The 21026-nt window shown below is 42.3% G+C and overlaps 1 protein-coding gene across 7 annotated transcripts in view; it reads right to left on the bottom strand.

The window, feature by feature from the left end:
- The window catches only part of NAV2 (neuron navigator 2), a 606131-nt gene that overhangs the window by 87117 nt on the left and 497988 nt on the right, over window positions 1–21026 (bottom strand). For 3 of the 7 annotated variants that reach the window (XM_085643594.1, XM_085643598.1, XM_085643593.1), the window contains 5 exons: window positions 18675–19127; window positions 15839–15904; window positions 13313–13357; window positions 10080–10240; window positions 6100–6288 (listed from right to left, as the gene is read on the bottom strand). In XM_085643594.1, coding sequence (XP_085499720.1) covers window positions 6100–6288; window positions 10080–10240; window positions 13313–13357; window positions 15839–15904; window positions 18675–19127 — 914 coding nt within the window. The remainder of the gene's footprint in view (window positions 1–6099; window positions 6289–10079; window positions 10241–13312; window positions 13358–15838; window positions 15905–18674; window positions 19128–21026) is intronic. The other 4 variants (XM_085643596.1, XM_085643595.1, XM_085643599.1 and 1 more) reach the window with 3 other exon arrangements.

The following is a 21026-nucleotide window of genomic DNA, read 5'->3' as shown; positions in this document are numbered from 1 at the left end:
TGCACCAACCATGCCTCAAGAGAAGGATTACTGCAGTCTCTCCCAGTCTGGAATCACAAGGCGAGCAGACAAAGAAAGTCAAATGTTCTTAAGGCAGCCTCTTCAAACAGTCTATGGGCGGGGCGAGGTCGAAAGGGGTTACAACGAAAATCTTTGATTCATCATCATCTGCAGGAGCTCATTTTTTGTTTGTGTCAAAGGCGGTAAGTCTGTGTTTTTTATCGCTTGATAAGCAGTCTACTTTCATGCCCCTTTCGCAGGTTGAAAGATAGGCCAACAAAGCTTGATGATGGAGCTTCAAAATCCCCTCAAGAGAGCAAAGTCCTCACAAGTTGTTGTAGCGACAGCGCATACATAAATAGTGCACATATTGGTCATTGCTCCTAGGAACAGACTTCGAAGACACAAACTGCTTCAGAAGTAGAACCAGGAACAGGTACTATTTTGGACGCATATGTAACATTCTAATTGACATTCTAAAGCGCCTTCGGTCTGCACCAAATCCTGATCTCAAACAGGACTCCTTTCCTTTTGGATTATAAACCCGTAAATCGACAAACCTCGCTAAGCTTGTGTTGCAACGGCATCAACAGCGAGGTGTTCTGTAGAACACTTCCAGCTTTGAAGGTGCTGATCTGATAGAGCGGCATTGTGCGCCGGTGTTACATCAGCAGAAATAAGGTACTGGTGACTAGCTGAAGAACAGGGGCATACATTCCCAAAATAAGAGATTAAACGGTACTGCCGCATTGGAAAACACCATAATAAATTGTAGGAAACGGAAGTGAGAGGCGCAACAGGGCCACGTCTACTGTCGCAACAGCCTGCACACAATTTTACATAAAGAGTTTGCATTCCATTTCTGGAAGATGTGGAAGAGTTAAACCAAACAATATTTCCAAGATTAGCCAAGATGCCAGCGAGGATGAATGGTATTGAGAGGATTGGTGGTAATGGGAACCAGGCTTCCCGCTAATACTTTGAGGTTTTGAAGCTTGAGCAAGACTATGTGCATGTGGTCTGGGAACATCTAGCAACCTTTAAATATAAATGGCGACGTGGCCATTACCATTCATGAGTGTTTCTATTTTCCTTTCGTTTGTATTCATCTGTAACAATGTTGCAGACTTTAAACACCACAGAAAAAGAAAATTATTATTAAAAAATAATTTAAAAAGAAAGAGGTAAAATAAAGTGGGTAAAAAGCAGAATTTCCAAATGAATTTGCAACTTTGTTCTTTAGAGAAAAATAATTTATATACAGTCTTGTGCTCTGGTGTCGCGGAAGGCTTGGAACGCACACGGATGTCTTGTGCATGCATCGTTGCAACTTTCAGGTTGAAGAGCCACAATTGCAGAATGGTATATTCGAGGAGTTTCCCCTGAAGCAACAATGTAATTGGGATATCTGTGCGCGAGTCTTTATCGGAATTGCGACTGTGTAATACATGGTGCATCTTACGTCTCATGGCTTTCATAGGATCCTTTCAAGAAATTGAATGAGAATATAAAAACGTCTGTTTAAGAAAGAGTTTGGTGCAATGGAAGATATCAATATCAAGCTCTGATAAGGTGAACAATTGTGCAAAATACAAGCTGCAGTATGACAAATAGATCGACTGCTTATATTGAGAACTGGAAGAGTATATTTAAAAAAACTCTTGGGCAACATGAATAATCACAGTCTCCAAAAATACAAAGAAAATAATATGAAGCTCCTAGAGAATCATAAATTTACAATTGGATGCTCCAATACATTTTTTAAGAATTCCTGAAACAAGCACTATTGCGGCTCTTTCCGTTTAGTCGTAACGTGTGGCCTCATATGTGCGTTCCATCCCCCCACCTGTATTTTTGAATTATTAATTTTACATATTATTCTTGGAGTTTGTATTGTTCTTACCCCCAAGGGGCATTGCTCTCAACAGAGACGAGTCATAGCAATGACATTCAAGCGATGCTACCACAAACATGGGTGCAATGAAGGAAGAGGTGGCCGGTGAGTCACATTGACACAAAGTGCCTTTATTGTGGGATAAACAGTGTTGGTTTGTTTCCTACCATCACAGATGGTTGTTTATATCTAGATCGGCTCCTTCAAACAGAAGCTGGTCAAAGCAAGGTCTCTCAGTTCATGAAGCGTAGGCCAAGCTCCTATTCTTTGAAGTTGGTATTACATGTTCTTCTTGGCGCTCGTTAGATTTCTGACAAAGAACACAATGTCCACAAAGTAAACCCAGTGATTATGAACTCAAGTGGATATGTTGAAAGTCCGACACTCTTCTTTGCTTAGAAACAAAGCTTGGTGAACATCTATGACACAGTGTGTGGTAGCCACAATACGCACAATTTTGAAAAATTGCATTTGTTGCCGTCTTTGCAAAACGTCATCACGAGTGCTCCCCGGGGTAAAAATACCGAGCCACCTACACAGCGGAGAGAGCAGAAACTACACGTAATATGTTTCAGAAGCAGGTAGGAGCCATGGACTTGGTTACTTCTGGGCACACATCAATCAACCAACACAAGGCTGTGGGCTCAGTCATTCACAAGATTCCCAACCGCGCTCTTTTACCCAATTACAAACCTCGGTCACCTTTACTCCCGCCTTACTGAATTTACCAGCTATAGCGCTCATGTCTTGATCACACGAGTAAACTGCTATTTATCTGCGCCTCATTTAGATTCTCCTCCCCGTCTGCAGTACATGCAGATGCTCAGAATCATTTCCAAATATTACAGAGTAGAAAACCTGCAGATGGAGTGTGCTCATTGCACCTTCATTCATACATTAGTATTTTGCTCTACAACTGTGTTCCAGCACAATAATGTTTTCATAATACCTTCTAACAAGCACTGGCAAAACTAACAGGTCTGGCAGTGAAAAAGAAACAGACTTTGTAAAGTTTTTTTTCTCCTCAAAGAGAATAAGTGGGAGAAAGAAGGTGCGAGGGAGAACACAGTCCCTCACACGCACTACTGCAATGCTGACGTCAGAAGCAGAAGGATACATAATCCAATCAAAGAACAGTGACCGAAATGTTTCTGGTTGAGACTAACACAAGAATACGGGGGACTGCCACTGAACGACAGCAGGGATACTGAGAAAGGGACAGAAGAAAGAAAGAGAATTAAAGGGAGAAGGACATAGAAAGTAACAAATCCATCTCCTGAATCACAGGAACTCGCAGACTTGTCTTTGATGGTTCAAGGTATCTTATTGCAATTACAAATTGCAAGTACCCCCTTGAAAGCCTCCAGGACCACCCGTGGAGCACATCACCCCTCGCAGCAAACCTATGAGTTGGAAACTCCACAGACCCACGCACTATCCTCGAAGAGCCTGGAAACATCTTGGAGTTTTTCCCATCATTGGGCAGCCTTGAAATAAAGGGGCTGCCCGGAAGCGGCGGGATTGTCATCAGCCGATTACTTGCAGGCGAGTAATGTTTGAATCCCTGACAAGTCTTGGTTCATAATCCATTGACCACCTTTCATCACCACCATAGCGCACAAAAGATCATTTTCAAATCAGCCCACCAGCAAAATATATGCATTTAAGGCTTCATAGGTCCAGTTTTTAGCTGGACCAGCATAGCCAATGTTTCAAATATATGTGGATAACTTATCTCTGAACAATTGTTTCATTGCAAACAGTAATAAAAAAAAGACCCTTTTAATTTGATGTTTGCTCTGTGCTATGACATAATATAATTCTATGACTGGCCATAAAGTAGTTCACAATGCAGTGCTCTGCACATGTAGTAGTTTTATCCCCGCCGGCGCAAGAACCGTGTAAGATTCACAACTAAGCATAGAAAGGAGTTTTAAGCCGAGAGAGGCCACTCAAACCCAACCCCGAACAGCAATGCCTTTTTGTAATATTAGCAATGTCTTTCAAATGTCAAAAATGAACATGTCTGACAAAAACACCCACACGAAAGCATCACCCTGAACCCCGCTGCGCGTCTGCAGATGCGGCGTCACTGCGCTAGAAAGGCCTCGTCATTCTACGCGAGGTGGAGGTTTTCAGATTCACAGATAAAGGATCCTCACCCTGGAGGGAAGACAAACCTTCCCCTCCCCTCCCCTCCCCACCCCACCCCAACTCAGGGCCCTACTATGGATGAACCACTTTGAAACATGCACAGCAAAACTAATGGTCAACAGGCAAACCGTGAAGTGTAAAATGAATGGGTTTAGGAACAACCTCATATTATGGAAATTGCAGAAAAGTATGAGGTCGAATATGGACAGAAGCAAGACACACTCAATATGATCTTTAACCGTGAGAGAGGTCTGTCTGCTGGTGATCTCCAGAGCACGTGGAGGCGAAACAGTCCCCAAAGGCCTTGCTGACTTGTGGGCAGGGAAGCATACACTCATCTGTGGCATGGAGGCACCTGCAGCCCACCTCAGACACCAAAGGTGGGCAGGAAAGCATACACCCCTCTGTGGCATTGAGGCACCTGCAGCCCACCTCAGACACCCAAGGTGGGCAGGGAAGCATACACCCCTCTGTGGCATTGAGGCACCTGCAGCCCACCTCAGACACCAAAGGTGGGCAGGAAAGCATACACCCCTCTGTGGCATTGAGGCACCTGCAGCCCACCTCAGACACCAAAGGTGGGCAGGAAAGCATACACCCATCTGTGGCATTGAGGCATCTGCAGCCCACCTCAGACACCAAAGGTGGGCAGGAAAGCATACACCCCTCTGTGGCATGGAGGCACCTGCAGCCCACCTCAGACACCAAAGGTGGGCTTCAAGGAGAATAAACAAAGCAAAGACAGAATTGCAGACTAAAAGATGTGGTAGAGACTGCACTGTATTGAGATCTCAGTGGAAAGAAGAATCTTCTTCAAAAACCCAAAGATAGCCTGTCGAGCTCCAAAGATAACGAGTGCATAAAATATGTTGAAAACCACACGCCGAAGCTTTCCTATGAACTCTATTCTTGTAGCACAGTGATAAGCAGGAGCAAAGCCTGGTCTCCTGCAACATCCTTAGCAAATCAATAATCCAACTGAACTACTTCAACCTGAAGCGCTCCTCCATGACCGGAACACCACAAAAACAGGCGGAGAAACTAATCAGACTATATGAAGAGTAATCAGGCTTGATCTGTTTGCAACGACAATGCCAGAAGAGACCGGGCATACAAAGTTACTATAAGCCAATTACACCAAAGCATAAGAGATGTTACAGACAAAATGATGTGATTTGTGGAATAAACAGAAGTGCGGGGATATGCTATGCATCGGGTACTTCAAGTTGTGCCTCAATGTCCATCTTACAACAAATTCAAAACAAAGTAATCTGTCTTAGCTTCAATTTTCCCCAGAGTACTCATATTTCTGACTTCTAGGACCTAACGTTATTCGCTGCCCATCCCGAAATGCATAAATGTCAATTTCTTTTTGCATAGTACATTGTGTGATTCATAGTGATGGTACCGCCTACCTTCGTACCAAACTGACTCTTTAGAAGCCCACCAGAACTCTTCCAACTTCCCTCCTGCTTGCAGTCCTGTGGACTCGCCACCAACCTTAGGACCGTCACACATTGTCTCCCACCCGACACCCAAGTATTGAAACTCTCTTTCTTGACTATTCAGCGAATGTCTGATCACCCAGATTTTTGTAAAGTCCTCAAGGCTTGGCTTTTTTCTTTAGACTTTTAAATCCGATATCTGGGTCTTCAGAACCGTTTCCAAGCATACATCTAGTGACAGGACACCCTTATCGGTGACCGCTTGTGCTCTACATGTACCATTACAACCTCTGAAGATATGCAAGGCAACAACATCCTGGGCTTCGGGAAAAAAGAAACATGAATTAATGCTGGTGACCTTTGCGCAAGTTCAGTCTACCGACTCTTAGAGAGCTCGGAATAATAACTTTTTACGTAACACTCCACAGAGCAGTTTCACCATCATTACGTGCTTTAAACAACAGCCGTCACTACTACCCAGTGTAATGGTACTCAATGTACAAACCTCAGGATGACTAAGGAGGCATTTTGGGGTTTTCAACAGCTATCAAGAGCATGCACTTAGTGCAAATTATTAATTTCTTTTACAACCATACGCTGCCTTACCTTCTTCAAATCCATCACGGAAGGACCCAGATCGGCTCATGGTCCGGCTTTTCTCATCCAGCGACATGGAGCTGTTACGGAAGCGGGAGTCGCTGTAAGGGTCGTAGGTACCGTCTGCGTTGGAAAGACTATGGGTCCGCAGCATGGTCTGATTTGACAAGTTAACCTGGGCCGCAGTCGTAGGACTGGCTGCAAAGTAAGAAAACAAGGTGCACAAAATATATATATTCTTATAATTATATTTATTTTCAGGGTTTTCAAAGTAGCAACAGCACTACAAAACTTCAGGTAGCTCGACAATTTGTCCAGATCCTACACAGTTGCGCAAGTGCACAAAACATTTGACTTGGAGCCACTATGTACAGCGTTTCATATCAGCGAGTTCGCCAAGCAGAGGGTTTCCACAATAGGAAACGAGTGAAAGGTGTTCCTGTACGGTGCGTGGGTATCCATGCTGTACCTGGAAAGCTCAGTTTAAACAATGTCAAATCCCAGACTTTTGTAAATTGAAGAGAAAAAAAAATCCACTCAATGGACACTTAAGTAAATACCTGCTTCTGAGATCATGACCCGATTGTATCAAGCAGAGATTGTGCCAAGAATGTGTTACTCCAGAAACTGGCACTCTATTTTCAACCTTGGCACACACTTCACAACAGTGAACTCTGGTATTTAAACAACGCAAGTAATGGCTGGCGTGGCATAAAGTGCTTTTGGTAAGACATCTGAACAACTTGCCCGACAGACAAAGAAACCGTAGAAATTGACGCGGCGTGCACCAAAAGCGCGGTGGAAGGCACCGGGCCAGCAGCACCACAGACTGATTGAGAGAGAAACTCAATAAAAAGTGGATTCATGCCATCAAAATTAAAGTGATAAGTGAAGTGAATTGCCCTTTCACCAACAATGATCACGTGACCTTTGAGCCTTTCTCTAATAAATTTCCATTCCCTGTTTTCATGCAAATTACTTTTCAGATAAATGAAAGACTGCACCGGCTTAAAAGTTTTTTCTATCTTGCACTAATAGGTTACTAAAATTAGCACCGCTGAAGTCATAATTACCATAAAACAGTCAACAATAAAAACGTTTAGACAACTAAAAGCCATAAAGAACGAACTGAACTATATTCCATAAAGGGTAAAGTAAAAATCAGTCAAAAATGTTTTTTAAAAAATTACAACAAAAAAACAAAAACCAGCCAGCAGTGCAATAAAATCACTGACCACCTGAGACCTCCACCGGCTCCCGGTCAACAAAAGGATCACCCACAAGCTCCTCACGCACGCCTACACAGCCCTCCACAATGCCCAACCCGCATACCTCAACCACCAACTCTCCATCCACACACACACCAGAAATATCCGCTCCGCCCATCCGGCCCTGGCCACCATCCCACAGATCTACAGGACCACCGGTGGAGGAAGATCCTTCGCCTACCTCACTGCAAGGACCTAGAACTCCCTTCCTCTGCATCTCTGGCAATCACCATCTCTGAGGTCAGGAAGGACTTAAATACCCCCCCCCAAGCGCCTTGAGACCCTTACGGATGAGTAGTCATGCTCTAAAAAAAACGATTGGTTGATAAAACACCACCCCTGCCCTTCAGCTCTTTAATACTCGGCTTTATTAGAAAGTCTGCTTGGAAACCGACCATTCACGATGGTCACATCAGGAAGATTACCCCCTTCCTGCCCACCGGGTCATATAGCCATGTCCATTGGACACTATAAATCTGCAGATTCCTTAATCAATTTGTGCCATTGTTATTTCTTGGTGATGAAACGCACAATTGCACCAACAAGACAGCTGCTACCAAATCCCAAGTCGCAACAAACATCCCCACTGCTCCCCTTAAGAGATCTCCTAGGGGTGGCGTTCTTGAGTTGACTATAAATGAGGCACAAGAGCTGGGCGTGCGCACAGGAAATGCCGCTTCCTCATACATCGCATTCATCTCTACTGTCAAGACCATCTTATCAGAACACCTTGCTTAACGAGATGATTTAACCTGGAGTACAAGGTTTTTGTGACCAGAGACAAATTTTTCATATCAACTTTCAAAGCCCATAAATAGCTTGGCTTCAAATTCGACCCTTGAGTGAATCTACATGCGAGTATTTTTATACCACAAGGCTAGCTAGGAGCAAACAAATGTACTTTGAAGCATCAGAGTGTTAGTACTTTGACAGTAGACATTTCAAAATGATGCACACAGCTGCACTGGGGAAGATCCTGAAGCACCAAAGAGACCAGGGCGATGGAAGCCATTTTCACATAGTGGATACTCCTTGGAGAGACATAGATGCGACTGGGTCATGAAGCACCCAAGGGATGAGGGTGATGGAGGCCGTTATTAGATGTTAGATGCTCCTTGAAGAGAGACAGCTGTGACTGGCCGATGGTCATTGAGCATCCAAGGGATGAGGGGGATAGAGATACTGAACTGCTGATTGGATGGTTCTTGAAGTGACATGTTTGAAGATCTTTCTTCAGCTGCTGAAGTGATGGGGAAAAGTTCCTGTACTTTGGACCAATGATCATGGTTCATCAGACCTACTGCATTCTCTCAAGTCAAGAACTTCTTTCCATAAAAGAAAGGCTTTGTAACTAGACATAAGCCAGGGCACCTGGTTATAACACAGCAACAACTGTCTCTAGTCATCCCTAAATAAGCCTTGCATAAGGCGCTTACATGATTTTACTCATGCGAGACAGACTTATATTCTTCAGACTGGCAACTTTCAAAAACGCTGTCCTTATTTCAAAATAAAAGAACAATCAGTGTGAACCCCCATGTTTGCCACAGCATTCTCTGTATTCCACTGAAGTTGCTGAATTCTACCCATATCTTAAATCGATTAGGAAGCTAAGGGGTAACCATGGCCGCTAGCGAAAGGATACAGCTGCCGTGTGACCAGCAGGACAACCTATGGTCAGCAAGGATGAGGAGAGCTGGAAAAGCGGGCCACCATTACTGGAGCTTTATGGAGGCAATTCGTAGTGGAGATACTGTGGGCCCAACATCAGCAGGGGATGCATTTCTGCCCTTTGTATGAAGGAGGTCATTTCAGTGCCTCTACCACCACCAACTTTACGGGGAGAGCAAAGAGGGATGTACAGAGGTAGATAACAACATTAAAGTAACTCCCAAGTACATTTTAGACCAATGAAAGGACTGCATGGGAACAGACCACTTCTAGAGATGTTAGTGGAATGTCTGTTAATGGACAGTGCTTCTTCAGAAATGTTTGTCTGCAACCAGGTCACACTAAATGGCCTTTGATTTTGTTTGGCAGCCTCAACCTGGACAGGGTTGCAGCTTTGACCTCAGGGTCTAAACGAGTGACTTTTGAACCAACCGTTTGCCTTGCACCAATTTTTACACTAAGGATAAGAAAAAGATGCTGCGGCAATGGATTTAAGTTTCTGAAGCACTGTAAAGCATTAATGGAAGTAGTTTGGTTTCTAAATCTATTTATGTGGGGCTATTAACCAAACTCACACTTTGATCAGCACCAGAGGTTTCAATGTATACTTTGCTCATGCTGAAAAAACTCAGGCTTGTGTTTTAGAAATAATTTCCAATTATATATTAGGTTATCTGGGATATGAGGACCTGTACTGACTGGAGGTAGGGTGTGTCCCAAAGACTGGAAGAGCAGGGCTTATTCTAACAGGACACAGTTGCGCAGATGTTTACTAAAGACACATGATCTATTTGGCAAACCGTCCCTGTTGAAAGAGGTTGGTTGTCTGACACAAAATTAGGTTGGTCCCACAACAAACAGACTTTTAAGTCAGATACCACCTGACTGTGTGGACCTTGCTACAGTTTTACCAGCTTTATTTTTAAAACAACCTGGTATGCACCTTGCATATTGCAAACATTGAATCAGCCCAGTAATCAGAATAGGGGTCTGTGCACACATGGAGTGTTTGTGGGATCAGCCTCATTGCACTGGAATTCACTGACTCACCCAGCTGTGCAAAGTTGAAGCGGGTTCCGCAGGGTGACGTGATGCTGGAGCCAGGGGAGAACGGAGAATTGCTAGCCGTGTCCTGGAGGCCCCCAGCTGAATGAGACCGGAGCCATTCCTTAGCTTCTTCCTGGCTGCGAAGTTGGGAGGACGGGGCGTACCTGGTCAGACAAAAGGTTTCACACTTAAACAAACAGCTTGCATTAACGCCGATTTACAGAAGGTGAGGCTGGACCAATGACAGACTAGGAGCAAAGAATTTACGAATAGAAGTTTTAATGAGTAAGATGTCCTGGGAGAAACATGGAGTAAAACCACTCTAGCCCACATGTACCACCATCCATGTGCCCTCTCTCTCTCTCTAAGTATGCAGAACTGCTGCAGGCCACCTGCACTTCCACCTTTAACTGTTTGCTTCTTTCCCGAATTCTTTGGTTGACCCAGTAGACAATGTCTATCCGTGACCAGGTCAACAGATTTGGATGCAGGCAGACTCTATTTCTTTCTAATGGAGCACAACGAATAAGGTTTGTTCGTGAGACCCAGCTCAATTTTTTAGCCATTCAATTGACTTCTCTTCCCACCAGCAGAAGAAGTCTAAGGTTTAGAATTAGGCACGGATTCATGCAACAGGTCATATGGAACCATGCTGGGTTCACCTTCAATACACTACAACCACTTCTGGAGGATACTCAAGTCATTAGCACACAGACAAAGGCTCTACTGATGGCCTTTGCCCCCAAGAAGATGTTCTCTTCCTGACTGCAATCCCTACTCTCTCCTTCTCCAAAGGCTCAAGATGACCACCACGTCCAAGGTCCATCGGTTCCGTGGAGCTTGCTACTTTAATGAAGTCTCTTGCAAAGCCATCCGGCCAAAGACGAGCCTATGTGGCAATGTCAAAGTAGCATGGCAACAGACAAGGAGTAGGACACAATGGGTCGTAAATATGCACGTAAATGCACAGATAGCAGCAAGTGATGGCACATTAGAGTAAGCAAAAGGCTCCCAATATCAATGAATTGGAGTAGGAAGGTTACTATTATCGGTTCAAGTGGTGCAACTGCTACAATAACCACATTTGCCTGGACCAATGCCTTTCTTACACAGCAGTTTAACGTCTGTACGCATGATGACATGAGCGGACTCGCATCAAGGATCAGAGCTGTCTAGTTCACTAAAGGTGGCAACCTCTGATTGGATGCATCTGTCCAGCATGCCAGAGGGATCAGAAGGCAGGCATTAACATCTGATGTTTGCTGACATTGTAAGTTATTGAAAGTGTGGGGCAAGCTTACGTGGCACAGCAGGACAGGCCCCCAAAACAGCTTCATTTCAAATAACTTAGTCCAGAGGTGGATAGTGACTCTGCATTTTAATGATGTGAGCGAGTGAAAGGATCTATCGATGCAGATTGCCAACAAGTTGCCAGTCATTAATAGCTATTGGCCTCTTTCTCCAAATACGGACTGGTCTTCGGTTCAGGCATACAAATGCAGAGCGGGCCATTAACCATTCGTGTCCTCAGCAGAAACCAATAAAGAATATACAAAAACTGGAAATGTGAGACATGTGGGGTTGGCAATAGCTGAAGGGGAAAAATACATATATTGTTTGCACTTTACAGAAGACAACATACCAGGAGGGTGCTCCGCATCTGTAATCGCTATCACACAGACGACGACATCATTCCGAATGATGCTAAAAGTAGCACGAGCTATACATTTCCATACGCTGCTCACTTTACCATTTAGTAAATGAAGCTTCAATGATGGACTCTTGCCTCGGTCTGCTATCAAACAAATTCTCAAACACATTAGCATTGCGCACGGTGAGCCGAGAGGGGCTTATTAAGCTGCAGAGATGATCGATGCATTTATGATGAGACATAAGAGAGGGTGAATAGAATTTGACATCAGGCGCAGTCACTGAAGCAGCACAAGCAATAGGACACGATGAAATAATGAGCAGGCACTCAATGAACAACATTAAGGAATGATATCCAGATGCGAGACTGAGGATACACAGAGACACTTAATTCACTGGACCAGTCAATGGATTTGCAGGAGGAATACAAATGTTTTCTTCAAAAGAAAAATTCATAGAAGGGAAATCAATATGCGACATAAAATGAGAGCAGTGTGCAATAGCCGGGCAATGCGTGACGAGAAGCGGTTGCAACCAGGCCTTTTCTGAAGAAGGGCTCAGAGGAGCAAGGGGCAATATTGCGAAGGAATTTAACTCGACCAGTCGCTTCTTTAAATGACTCATGTAAATACAGTTCAGAAGTTTGGACTTGGCAAGGGCAATAACTATGCCACACAAACTGAAGGTTGAAGGAATTTGGGGTTGCCTGGTAAACCATGGCCATATTAGAAAGTGTCTTTCCCCTGCCTACCCCCTTAAGGCCCCTTTCATTCCGTATGCTTGTCCATGTCCAGGCTAATCTGACACATTTTGCTCAATCACATCCTTTCCCTACCCTTATGTTCACCTCCTCCCTAAATTCAAATGGAATGTCCATATGTTCAATTTTCATAATAAAATGCCCAAAAGTTCCCCATACTCAGGCGGAGTCCAAAATACAATAAATCAAAAAACAGCAAATTGCTGTTTATGAGAATCCAATTTTCATGTCGGCTCACAAAACTGATTACAAGATTTCCAGTTTTCATGGATATTTGTTGCTCATCTTTCACTGTGAAGAATTTTACTTAAAATAAAACTATAAATTCAACATGGGGTCATTATATGGACAATGCAGAATGACAGTGGTTTTGCTTCAGTCAGTAGCAGCACGGTCTCTTCCTCAAAATTTGTTTTGTTGTCTTTACGTTTGATAACGGAGATTTTCTGAATGGGCCATTGCAACTTCCAAAAGTAAACCTATTTGGAGAAAGTAGTTCTCGGTCCCAAGATGTAGCCTTTAGCGCGGTAATAGTTAAAGTGCTGCGCTATGGATGCTTCTCTGTGGTTCATGGCATGACCAATCAAAACTGACAATGACATTTTAGACCAATGATCTTTCATGAGGGGCGTGTCAGCAATTCAGCCAGCAAAAGCAAGATGCAGAAAGCCACCCAGTGCAGGAATGATAGGTGCCAGCAAATGGTGTGAATACACAATGAAGACCACAGCAGCCGTGCCCTACACAAAGCGAATACCATGACAAGACAAACTGTAAAGCTCCCAAACCACAGCAAAGCTGTTACACCAGGAGGAGACAGCAATACCTGAGTCCCTTCTTAGGCAAAGTGTTTCTATCAAGATGTGGGTCACTGCAGGAAAGTTAAAAGAAAAGAACTTCAGAAGAAAAATGAAAAAGAAAGACAAGTGGTTCATTGAACAACAAACATTGTTCCCAGATACGTTAACATGCAGAGAGCACCCCAAAAACATGTTCACCACGCATGTTCATGGCAGAGACGAAGTCTAATGTGTTTGAATTGCCGACAACCGTCAACTATATTTAAGAAACTGTTAATACTTTAATAATTGGAAAGGAGAATGTGTTTGTGGAGGTCTCCATTACCCCAAAAGCTACAAACCAGAATCCTTGTCTCACACATTGCTCATTTAACATACTATTCCTGGAAAAGCGTGGTCAAAGGGCCTGTAGCGGGGTTTTCTGATCCACCATGGTGCACCAGGGCTTCTGCAAGCACTTTTGCCACCCTAGACAAAATGCCATTTTGGCATAACTCTCCACAGACAAAATATTTACTGCTGCTTGAGAGATTCTTGTGCTACGAATGCTGCAGATGCACTCACAACTTTTGCCGTAACTATTACTCGCTATACGCTCTCGTATAAATAACAGAAATACACATTAAGGGAGGGAATCAGGAATTTTTAATCCAATAATTACAGATTTTGCCTAAATCAAAAGTTTTTAAAAAAAATCCCGTCATGCAAATGGCCTGGATTCACAAATGAATTTGCACACACAAATAACACTAAAATACGCGAATGCCAAGATTTAAGGGAGCAAATTTATATTAGCGATTCGAAAAACAAGACTCCGCACTTGTAAATCAAACTTGTGCCAGTGTGACATGTTCTTCAAGTCAGGAAATATGCTCAAAGTAGTGGATTCTTGGTGTTTCTACGACCATATATAACTGGTCATGAGAGTACTACTGGGAAAGAGGGATCATAGCAGATTTTGACAAATTATTCCTGGAATCCTTAGTCAATTGCAGGAAAGTTGGAAATGTATGCACATCTAAGGTATTGACCCTACAAGTGTAGATTTCAAACTTTCCAGTCAGGACCTTAGTGAACAAGGACCCATTATATTTTACTGAAGACCTTTACGCTAATAAGAAGATTAAGTGACTTTTTTGCCCCTGACTGACCACTCCCTTCAATTTGCCATATCGACTCTTTCCAAACAATAAGATGGTCATGCAATCAGCCGCTTATGCAGATGCAATTCAAACAATATTCGACCAATGAAGCCGGCTGTCTTTTACCATAGACTACAAGATAAGCAACTGATGTATGTGACTGTGTCTGCAATGGTGCATCATGGGTCACTACACTGGAGGCACCACATCGTCAACCAATACATTGACACTACTCTTACGTCAACTCTTTAGATTCAGTTTTACTTATTGCATTTTAGTTTTCATTTAATTGTACATCCTGGCATTACCTGTATTGTGTAAGAATGCTGCTATTGTTTTAATATTTATTTAACCCCCCCCCCCCTTAAATGAGTATATTATATATTTTTGGGGGAGAGTGATCTCGCCCCAAAACAATCCCATTGAATATAGATAAAATAACCTTTTCTTTCATTTACTTCTTAAGTGTATGCAAGTATATATATATATATATACATATATAAATAAACAAACACACACATACATTTTTAGTGAACAGTAAATCGTTGAATAATTTAAATTACCTAACCCACTTAACCTGGGATTGGCAGGTTTTTCATTTAACTAAAGTACACGTATATATGGGTAATAATATAGTGGTCACCTCACCGTAATGCCTCGCATGTAATGTCCCATGCAATGGCGCAATCTTTATTTTACGTCCTAACAGGTGAAATTTGTTCAGCTCTGTCTACATTAAAACATTTCATTTTGCCTTAATCCCATCTCAAAACGCCATCCAAGATAATTGGAAGTTACCTACACATTTAACTCAACATTTTAGAAAATATCTAAAATCATTTTTTTTTTATATACAAAAAAATAAACTGACAAGTACAAAATCCAACAAATACGAACAATAGCACTTTCCTCACAGTTCCAAGGTCCAATAAAATGGACACAAGTAATTCAAACCATCTTACAACATACACATTAAGAAATAACGGACAAGTACAGAGAACATCCAAGAATAACATCAAAGACCAAGTTACTGATAAAATAATGACAAAACAAAATATATCCAACAGAAACAGCCAGATGACAAGGCGAAGAGCCAGGAAACTCTGAAAGCAGCATGCCTCAGGGAATCTGAAAGTGCAAGTGAGAGTTCACATTTTTTGCTTAGAATTTAAGGAATTTATAAACTGCCTTTGGTAGACTGTTATCTTCTTTTAGCAAGAAAAGTTTCACGTAGCCAGTTAGATTGAGGGCTTGAACATGGACTCTCACTGGCAAGCCTGGCGAGAAGGCGCACACTTTAACGACAAACACAACACAGGTGCCCGCAAACACTCTCTGCACAAAACACTTGGTGTGAGCAGAAGTGAACATTAAAAGGTTTTGTGCACCCGCAATGACAGACAGAATTACCTGTCCTGCTTCCTGGGCAATGTATTTCTGCTGAATTTTGGACTAGCGCCGGGGGAGGAGAGAGGGCTATGGAAACAGGTTAAGTAAGGCAGAGAGAAGAGAGGCAGCATTAACACACAAGAGAAAAAGAAAAAAAGAAAGAGGAGTAGTCAAAGATCATAAACATTATATTAAGCTTGGTTTATTTGCCAACGTTTCCAAATATTTAACTTCACCGTATAACAGGTGCCATTCGTGTAAGCTACACTTCATAAATGTTTATGTTGCTGAAGAACTCCTTAAAAGGTCATTTAACATTTTATTTCAATCCAGCATACCCAAGTGTAAACTTCCTTACATTGGATTCGAACATTGGTACCAAAAGACCATTCCAATAAAAGGCGGTGGTGGTGAGGGGGGGTGTACAATAGTTCATGCCAGGACCGGATCCCCAGCGGAAGGCCAGAAGTTGTTTTTGAGTGAAGTGTATTTCTCAGGTTCCATGTCTGGATCTTATCAAATGTGGTCAACAGAAGGTCCCATGAGATTTCAGTTGGTTTGGCATCTGGGAACATGGACCATTCATCATTGCGTGATCCGCTTTAGAACAATTAACAAATCTTACAAATTAAAACACAAGTATGAACTTAGGTTGGCGAGGGAGCCTTCAATCACTTGTTTGCCCCTCACAAAGTAAAGAGAGGGCCTGAAGATATCTGCCAAAATGGAAACTTCCCACCAGTAGAGGTACCCAACACCACTTAGAGGGGACGAAATACTGCCTGCTATGAAAATTGCAGAACCCCAGTTAAAATTAATACAAACAAGAACTGCATTTCATCCAGTGCTACTTACATAATCACTTGCAATCCAAATTATGAACTCAATACAGACGCACTCCTTAATACTACCAACCACTTTCACTAGCAATAAATGCATAGTTTAGGTCACCAATTATTCAATTAATGGCAGAGGAATGGTTTGCTGTGCAAGGTTCTTGAGGTGACTGCTACTACAATTTACATATTTGCTAGTAGCTTTAGAATTAATCATTATCTCGCCGGGGTTACATCCTGGTGGAGCGTGTAATCAGCAGGTCAGCAATTTAGCGATGGAGATATCAGAACGCGAATGATTAAATGCCGTTTTAATGCTGCTGAAATTACTGCAGGAGAGAAGGTGCTTTTCAAACATTCATAAGAGACCGTGAACTGCTGAGCAAGAATCCACTACAATCCATTTGCACTAACCCCGCTACTCCCACGGATGTATACTCTCATCCACAGGTATGTATAAAGTGAGACTGCAAGTGTGGTGTATTTCCTCTGAATCTCCGCCCTCTGACAGAATCTTTCCTTGATAGGTCAATGGTGCGGAAGTTGCGTCTTAGCCCACTATTGGGCATCACCATGTATTTTGGGGTCTGATGTTAGAAAGGCCGAATAAGCCCTTTCCCCCTCACATTGAGGTACATGTGAGGGATGGAAGTCTTTGAATCGACCAATATGATAAAAGATGATCACGTTTTCAGAGCTATTATACAGGGTATCTGAAAGAGGACATTTCACAAATTGCTAAAAAATATCTTTGTTACTTGGAAAAACGAAAGCACCACTCACAGGTAAGATGGAGCAACTGAATGCTTCAAAAACAAATAGCTGGAGTGCACCTACAGATACACAAACAACCTCCCCTTGAAGCTGAACTGCTAATGAAAAGGGTCGTTGGATGGGTGGAGGACAATATATCTGCCAAATTGGTGACTTTTAGCCAATTATGTTGAAACTTGTAACACGTCACAAAGATGCACGCTCATTGTTCTGTAATTAAATTATCCAGACTTCTAACTCTTCTCCGTGGTTTTTCACCACCCGCTCTCCCAGTCCCTTGAGTTGATCACCAAATATTGATTCTTTAAGACATCCAAGCCTGGTGCACAAGTAATAGTTTGGCCAGAAACTAGTAAAACCGGAAGCAGCTGCTAGACATTTACAACACCATAACATTAAGAAACTGAAAAGAGGGAATTTAGAGTATCAGCAATAATTGTATCTGTCTCACCAAAAAAAGTCCATATCAAGGTGTCCATTGATCCCCGATCGTGTATTCAAAATAAATTTCAGCTTGTCGCACTCGACTAAACCAACTTTAAAGCAAATAATGTATGTGCACCTAACTAACCCATTTTATGTACGTGTGCAAATACCTCAACCCCTCTCACCCACCTTCTAAATACTCCGCAAAACGAGAGGTGAAGCTAAAAACATCTCAGTGACTCGAGTAAGCTGAAGTTTGTGGTTGTGTCTGCAGATGTTCAGTCATTTACCACTAGTCTAAACAGGTAGGGGAAGGACATGTGCTGAGGATTGCTGTCTGAACAGCTCTGAGGCATCTGATGGAGCAAAATAATCAAAATAAATCATTTTCAATTCATCAAGGAGACTGTCAGGCGAAAAGAGGCTAAGATTAGCAACACATACGTCAAAAAAACAAAAGAGCCAGTGACCAGTGAACTTTTCAGAAAGGAGAAGATAGCCCCATAACGAAAACAGGATCTGATGTAAGGTGGAGCGTCATTCACATGCAAATCTGAAACTTGAAATTATTTTTACATAACCTAAGCTTTTTAGAGGCGAGGAGGCAATGATTAAGCTGATCAGTCGGTCATTCGATGCGACATAACTCCGTTGTTTCTCAACAAACTGTATTTGCATGCGTTATCTGACGAGACAATACGGTTTTACAATAGTTCACTACTTGGATAAAAAAAAAAAAAAAAGGACTGTGACATCATTAATTTGAATAACAAATTAATCTAATGCATGCCAATCTAGTTTAGAAAGAAGAACCTACTAACCTCTCTGACATAGCAGTCTTAACACTGTTGGTTCTGATAAAGTTTGCCAAGGAATCGTCTTTCGACGCAGTGACCATAGCACTGGGCGAGTTCTGGCTCATTCCCCCTCCACTGCCGAGAGAGATGTCGATGGACTCGCAGCTGGTGTGAAGGCTACTGACGGACTGGTACCCGTGGCCATCTTTGCTTACAGCAGAGGAGCTGCTTGGGCTGGTCCCCCAGGTGAGGCTATTGGAAGGGGCGGAATGGGCAGAGCTGGGGCTGCTGGCTAGTGGAGACTGGTTCATGTCGGGGTTCTTACTGTACAGGGGGCTGCTGCCCCCGCTGCCGGAGGGGGAATCGAGGTTACTCTGCTGGTTCATGGTGGCGTGAGGGTTCGAGATGACGGTGGCATTTTTCATATTTTCATTTGTAGTGACGGGGACTTGTTTACTTGGCTTTCCACCAAAAAGCCTGCATAGAAACATAACATAATTCAGGAAACAGATAAGTTTCAAGGTTACTAAACAATCTACTAAACTACAGCTAAAAGGTATATCTATCAGCATTTCCACAGTTCTGATGGGATGAGACATCTTGTAAACAATCCAGTTACGAGTCCCATTAAACTAGAAAACCTTTACGGGACACTACCAACATGTGCACCGCTATCTGCGTTATTAATGGAGTCCGTTGCTTGAAGAGAAGCCTGTTCCAAAAAAATAAATCTAATTATATTCAAATGTAGCAGGATTTAGAGCCCCCATTTTGGAACAATTGGACCATCCAACAGACTTATGTGCCGCCACTCAAAGATGGAAAAGCTGCTCCATTTCAACAGATTAAGGAACGAACAAACATCCAAGAAATCGAAATTCACATTTCATCATATGAAAACTACAGAGAGTAGCAATAAATATATGCACTGGAGAAAATAGGTGCAGACACACAATAGGTTCGGTGGTAAAAAAAAAAAAAAAACTAGTTGGCAAATAACATTGAAGGCAGAATTTTTTTTTTCTATAGGAAAAAGCACAGCGCAGATCCCTCTGCGTTTTGTCTTGCAATGGCCTTGATGCTTTACAAGTTTTTTGATGATGAAGGACTTCACTTAGTTGGAAGTAACTTGGAAAATACAAGAATGATTGATACAATGGACACCGAGCACCGCGAGGATTGAAGCAAGGGAGCTTATGGCTTGACGCCATCACAAGATGTCCGTCCATTCGGACTTCCTAGCGCCTAAAGTATTTGCTGCTTCTTTGTAAATAATCATCCCCGTTGCCTTTAAGAACAAAAAGGTCATGAAATCCTGGTTAAAAAAAATATATATATATATATTTCCTACCATTATCGAGGCTTTCTGAGAGTTCAGTTCTTTTACATTTGGATAACCGGTATGACGCCCTCGATGGCTTCTCCTGGGCAACTACCCAGCATGCCAAACCGCTCAGCCAGGTGTTTGCAGGCCATAATACTGGTTTGCGGCTGCCTAAACTGGCTCCTTGCTTTATAGTCAATTCTATCTGCTGCTAAATATAAATCTTTGTTTTTCTATTTTCCATACACAAAATAAAATACTAGCTAGAGTAGCAACAAGAAATCTTGAACTAGAACAGAGCAGTTTGAGAAAGAAATAGCACATTAAATAACAGGGTTGACAAAATAAATTAATGGGTAGAACCAAATGGAATAGATCGGTGTTAAATTAAATTTAGAGTATGACTAACCATATAGAATAATTTGTATCGAACCCACCTAATTTGGAACTTTATTTGAGATAAAATGAGTAGAGAAAATTCATGCAGATAGCCCTTGTGGAAAAAGGTCTCTTTAGTGAACCAGTTATGTGACAAATTCTTTCACATAAGACAAAAAAACGCCACCACTTGAAACAGACTTTTCGTCCCAAGAGTGAAACCGAAAATAAACATTACTGAATAGATTACCAAGGATTGATAGTACGATAGAAAACTAAAGATACACTGAAACCCGACAAATATTCTGATCATAAGATAACATCCCAGTGATCAATACAGAACGCTTGCTAGACAAACCGAAGCATCACTCTTTGTTTAAACTTTCAGCTTTGTCCAATTATGTTTGTTAAAATGTTCCTGTCAAAAGAATATGTCAACAAGACTTTGATTAAAGGAACTTCGATTGAGCAGAGACCCTGCGATTGACTGTCTAATGTCCCACAGGCATTTTGTGACTTCATGGTTCTAAGACATTGTGACACAGGAGATGTGTTAGCAGAACACATCTCAACCTTCTCACTAGACAACTTGCAAAGGGTTTAGTTTTCCCCTCACTGAGTTACACTTTCAGGCAGATGGTCGCATTGGGAACTTTTGTTTTCCTAAATAACCC

Source organism: Triturus cristatus, chromosome 3_1 (assembly GCF_964204655.1).
Source record: "Triturus cristatus chromosome 3_1, aTriCri1.1, whole genome shotgun sequence".
Taxonomy (NCBI): Eukaryota; Metazoa; Chordata; class Amphibia; order Caudata; family Salamandridae; genus Triturus; species Triturus cristatus.
This window is presented reverse-complemented; position numbering and strand designations above follow the sequence as displayed.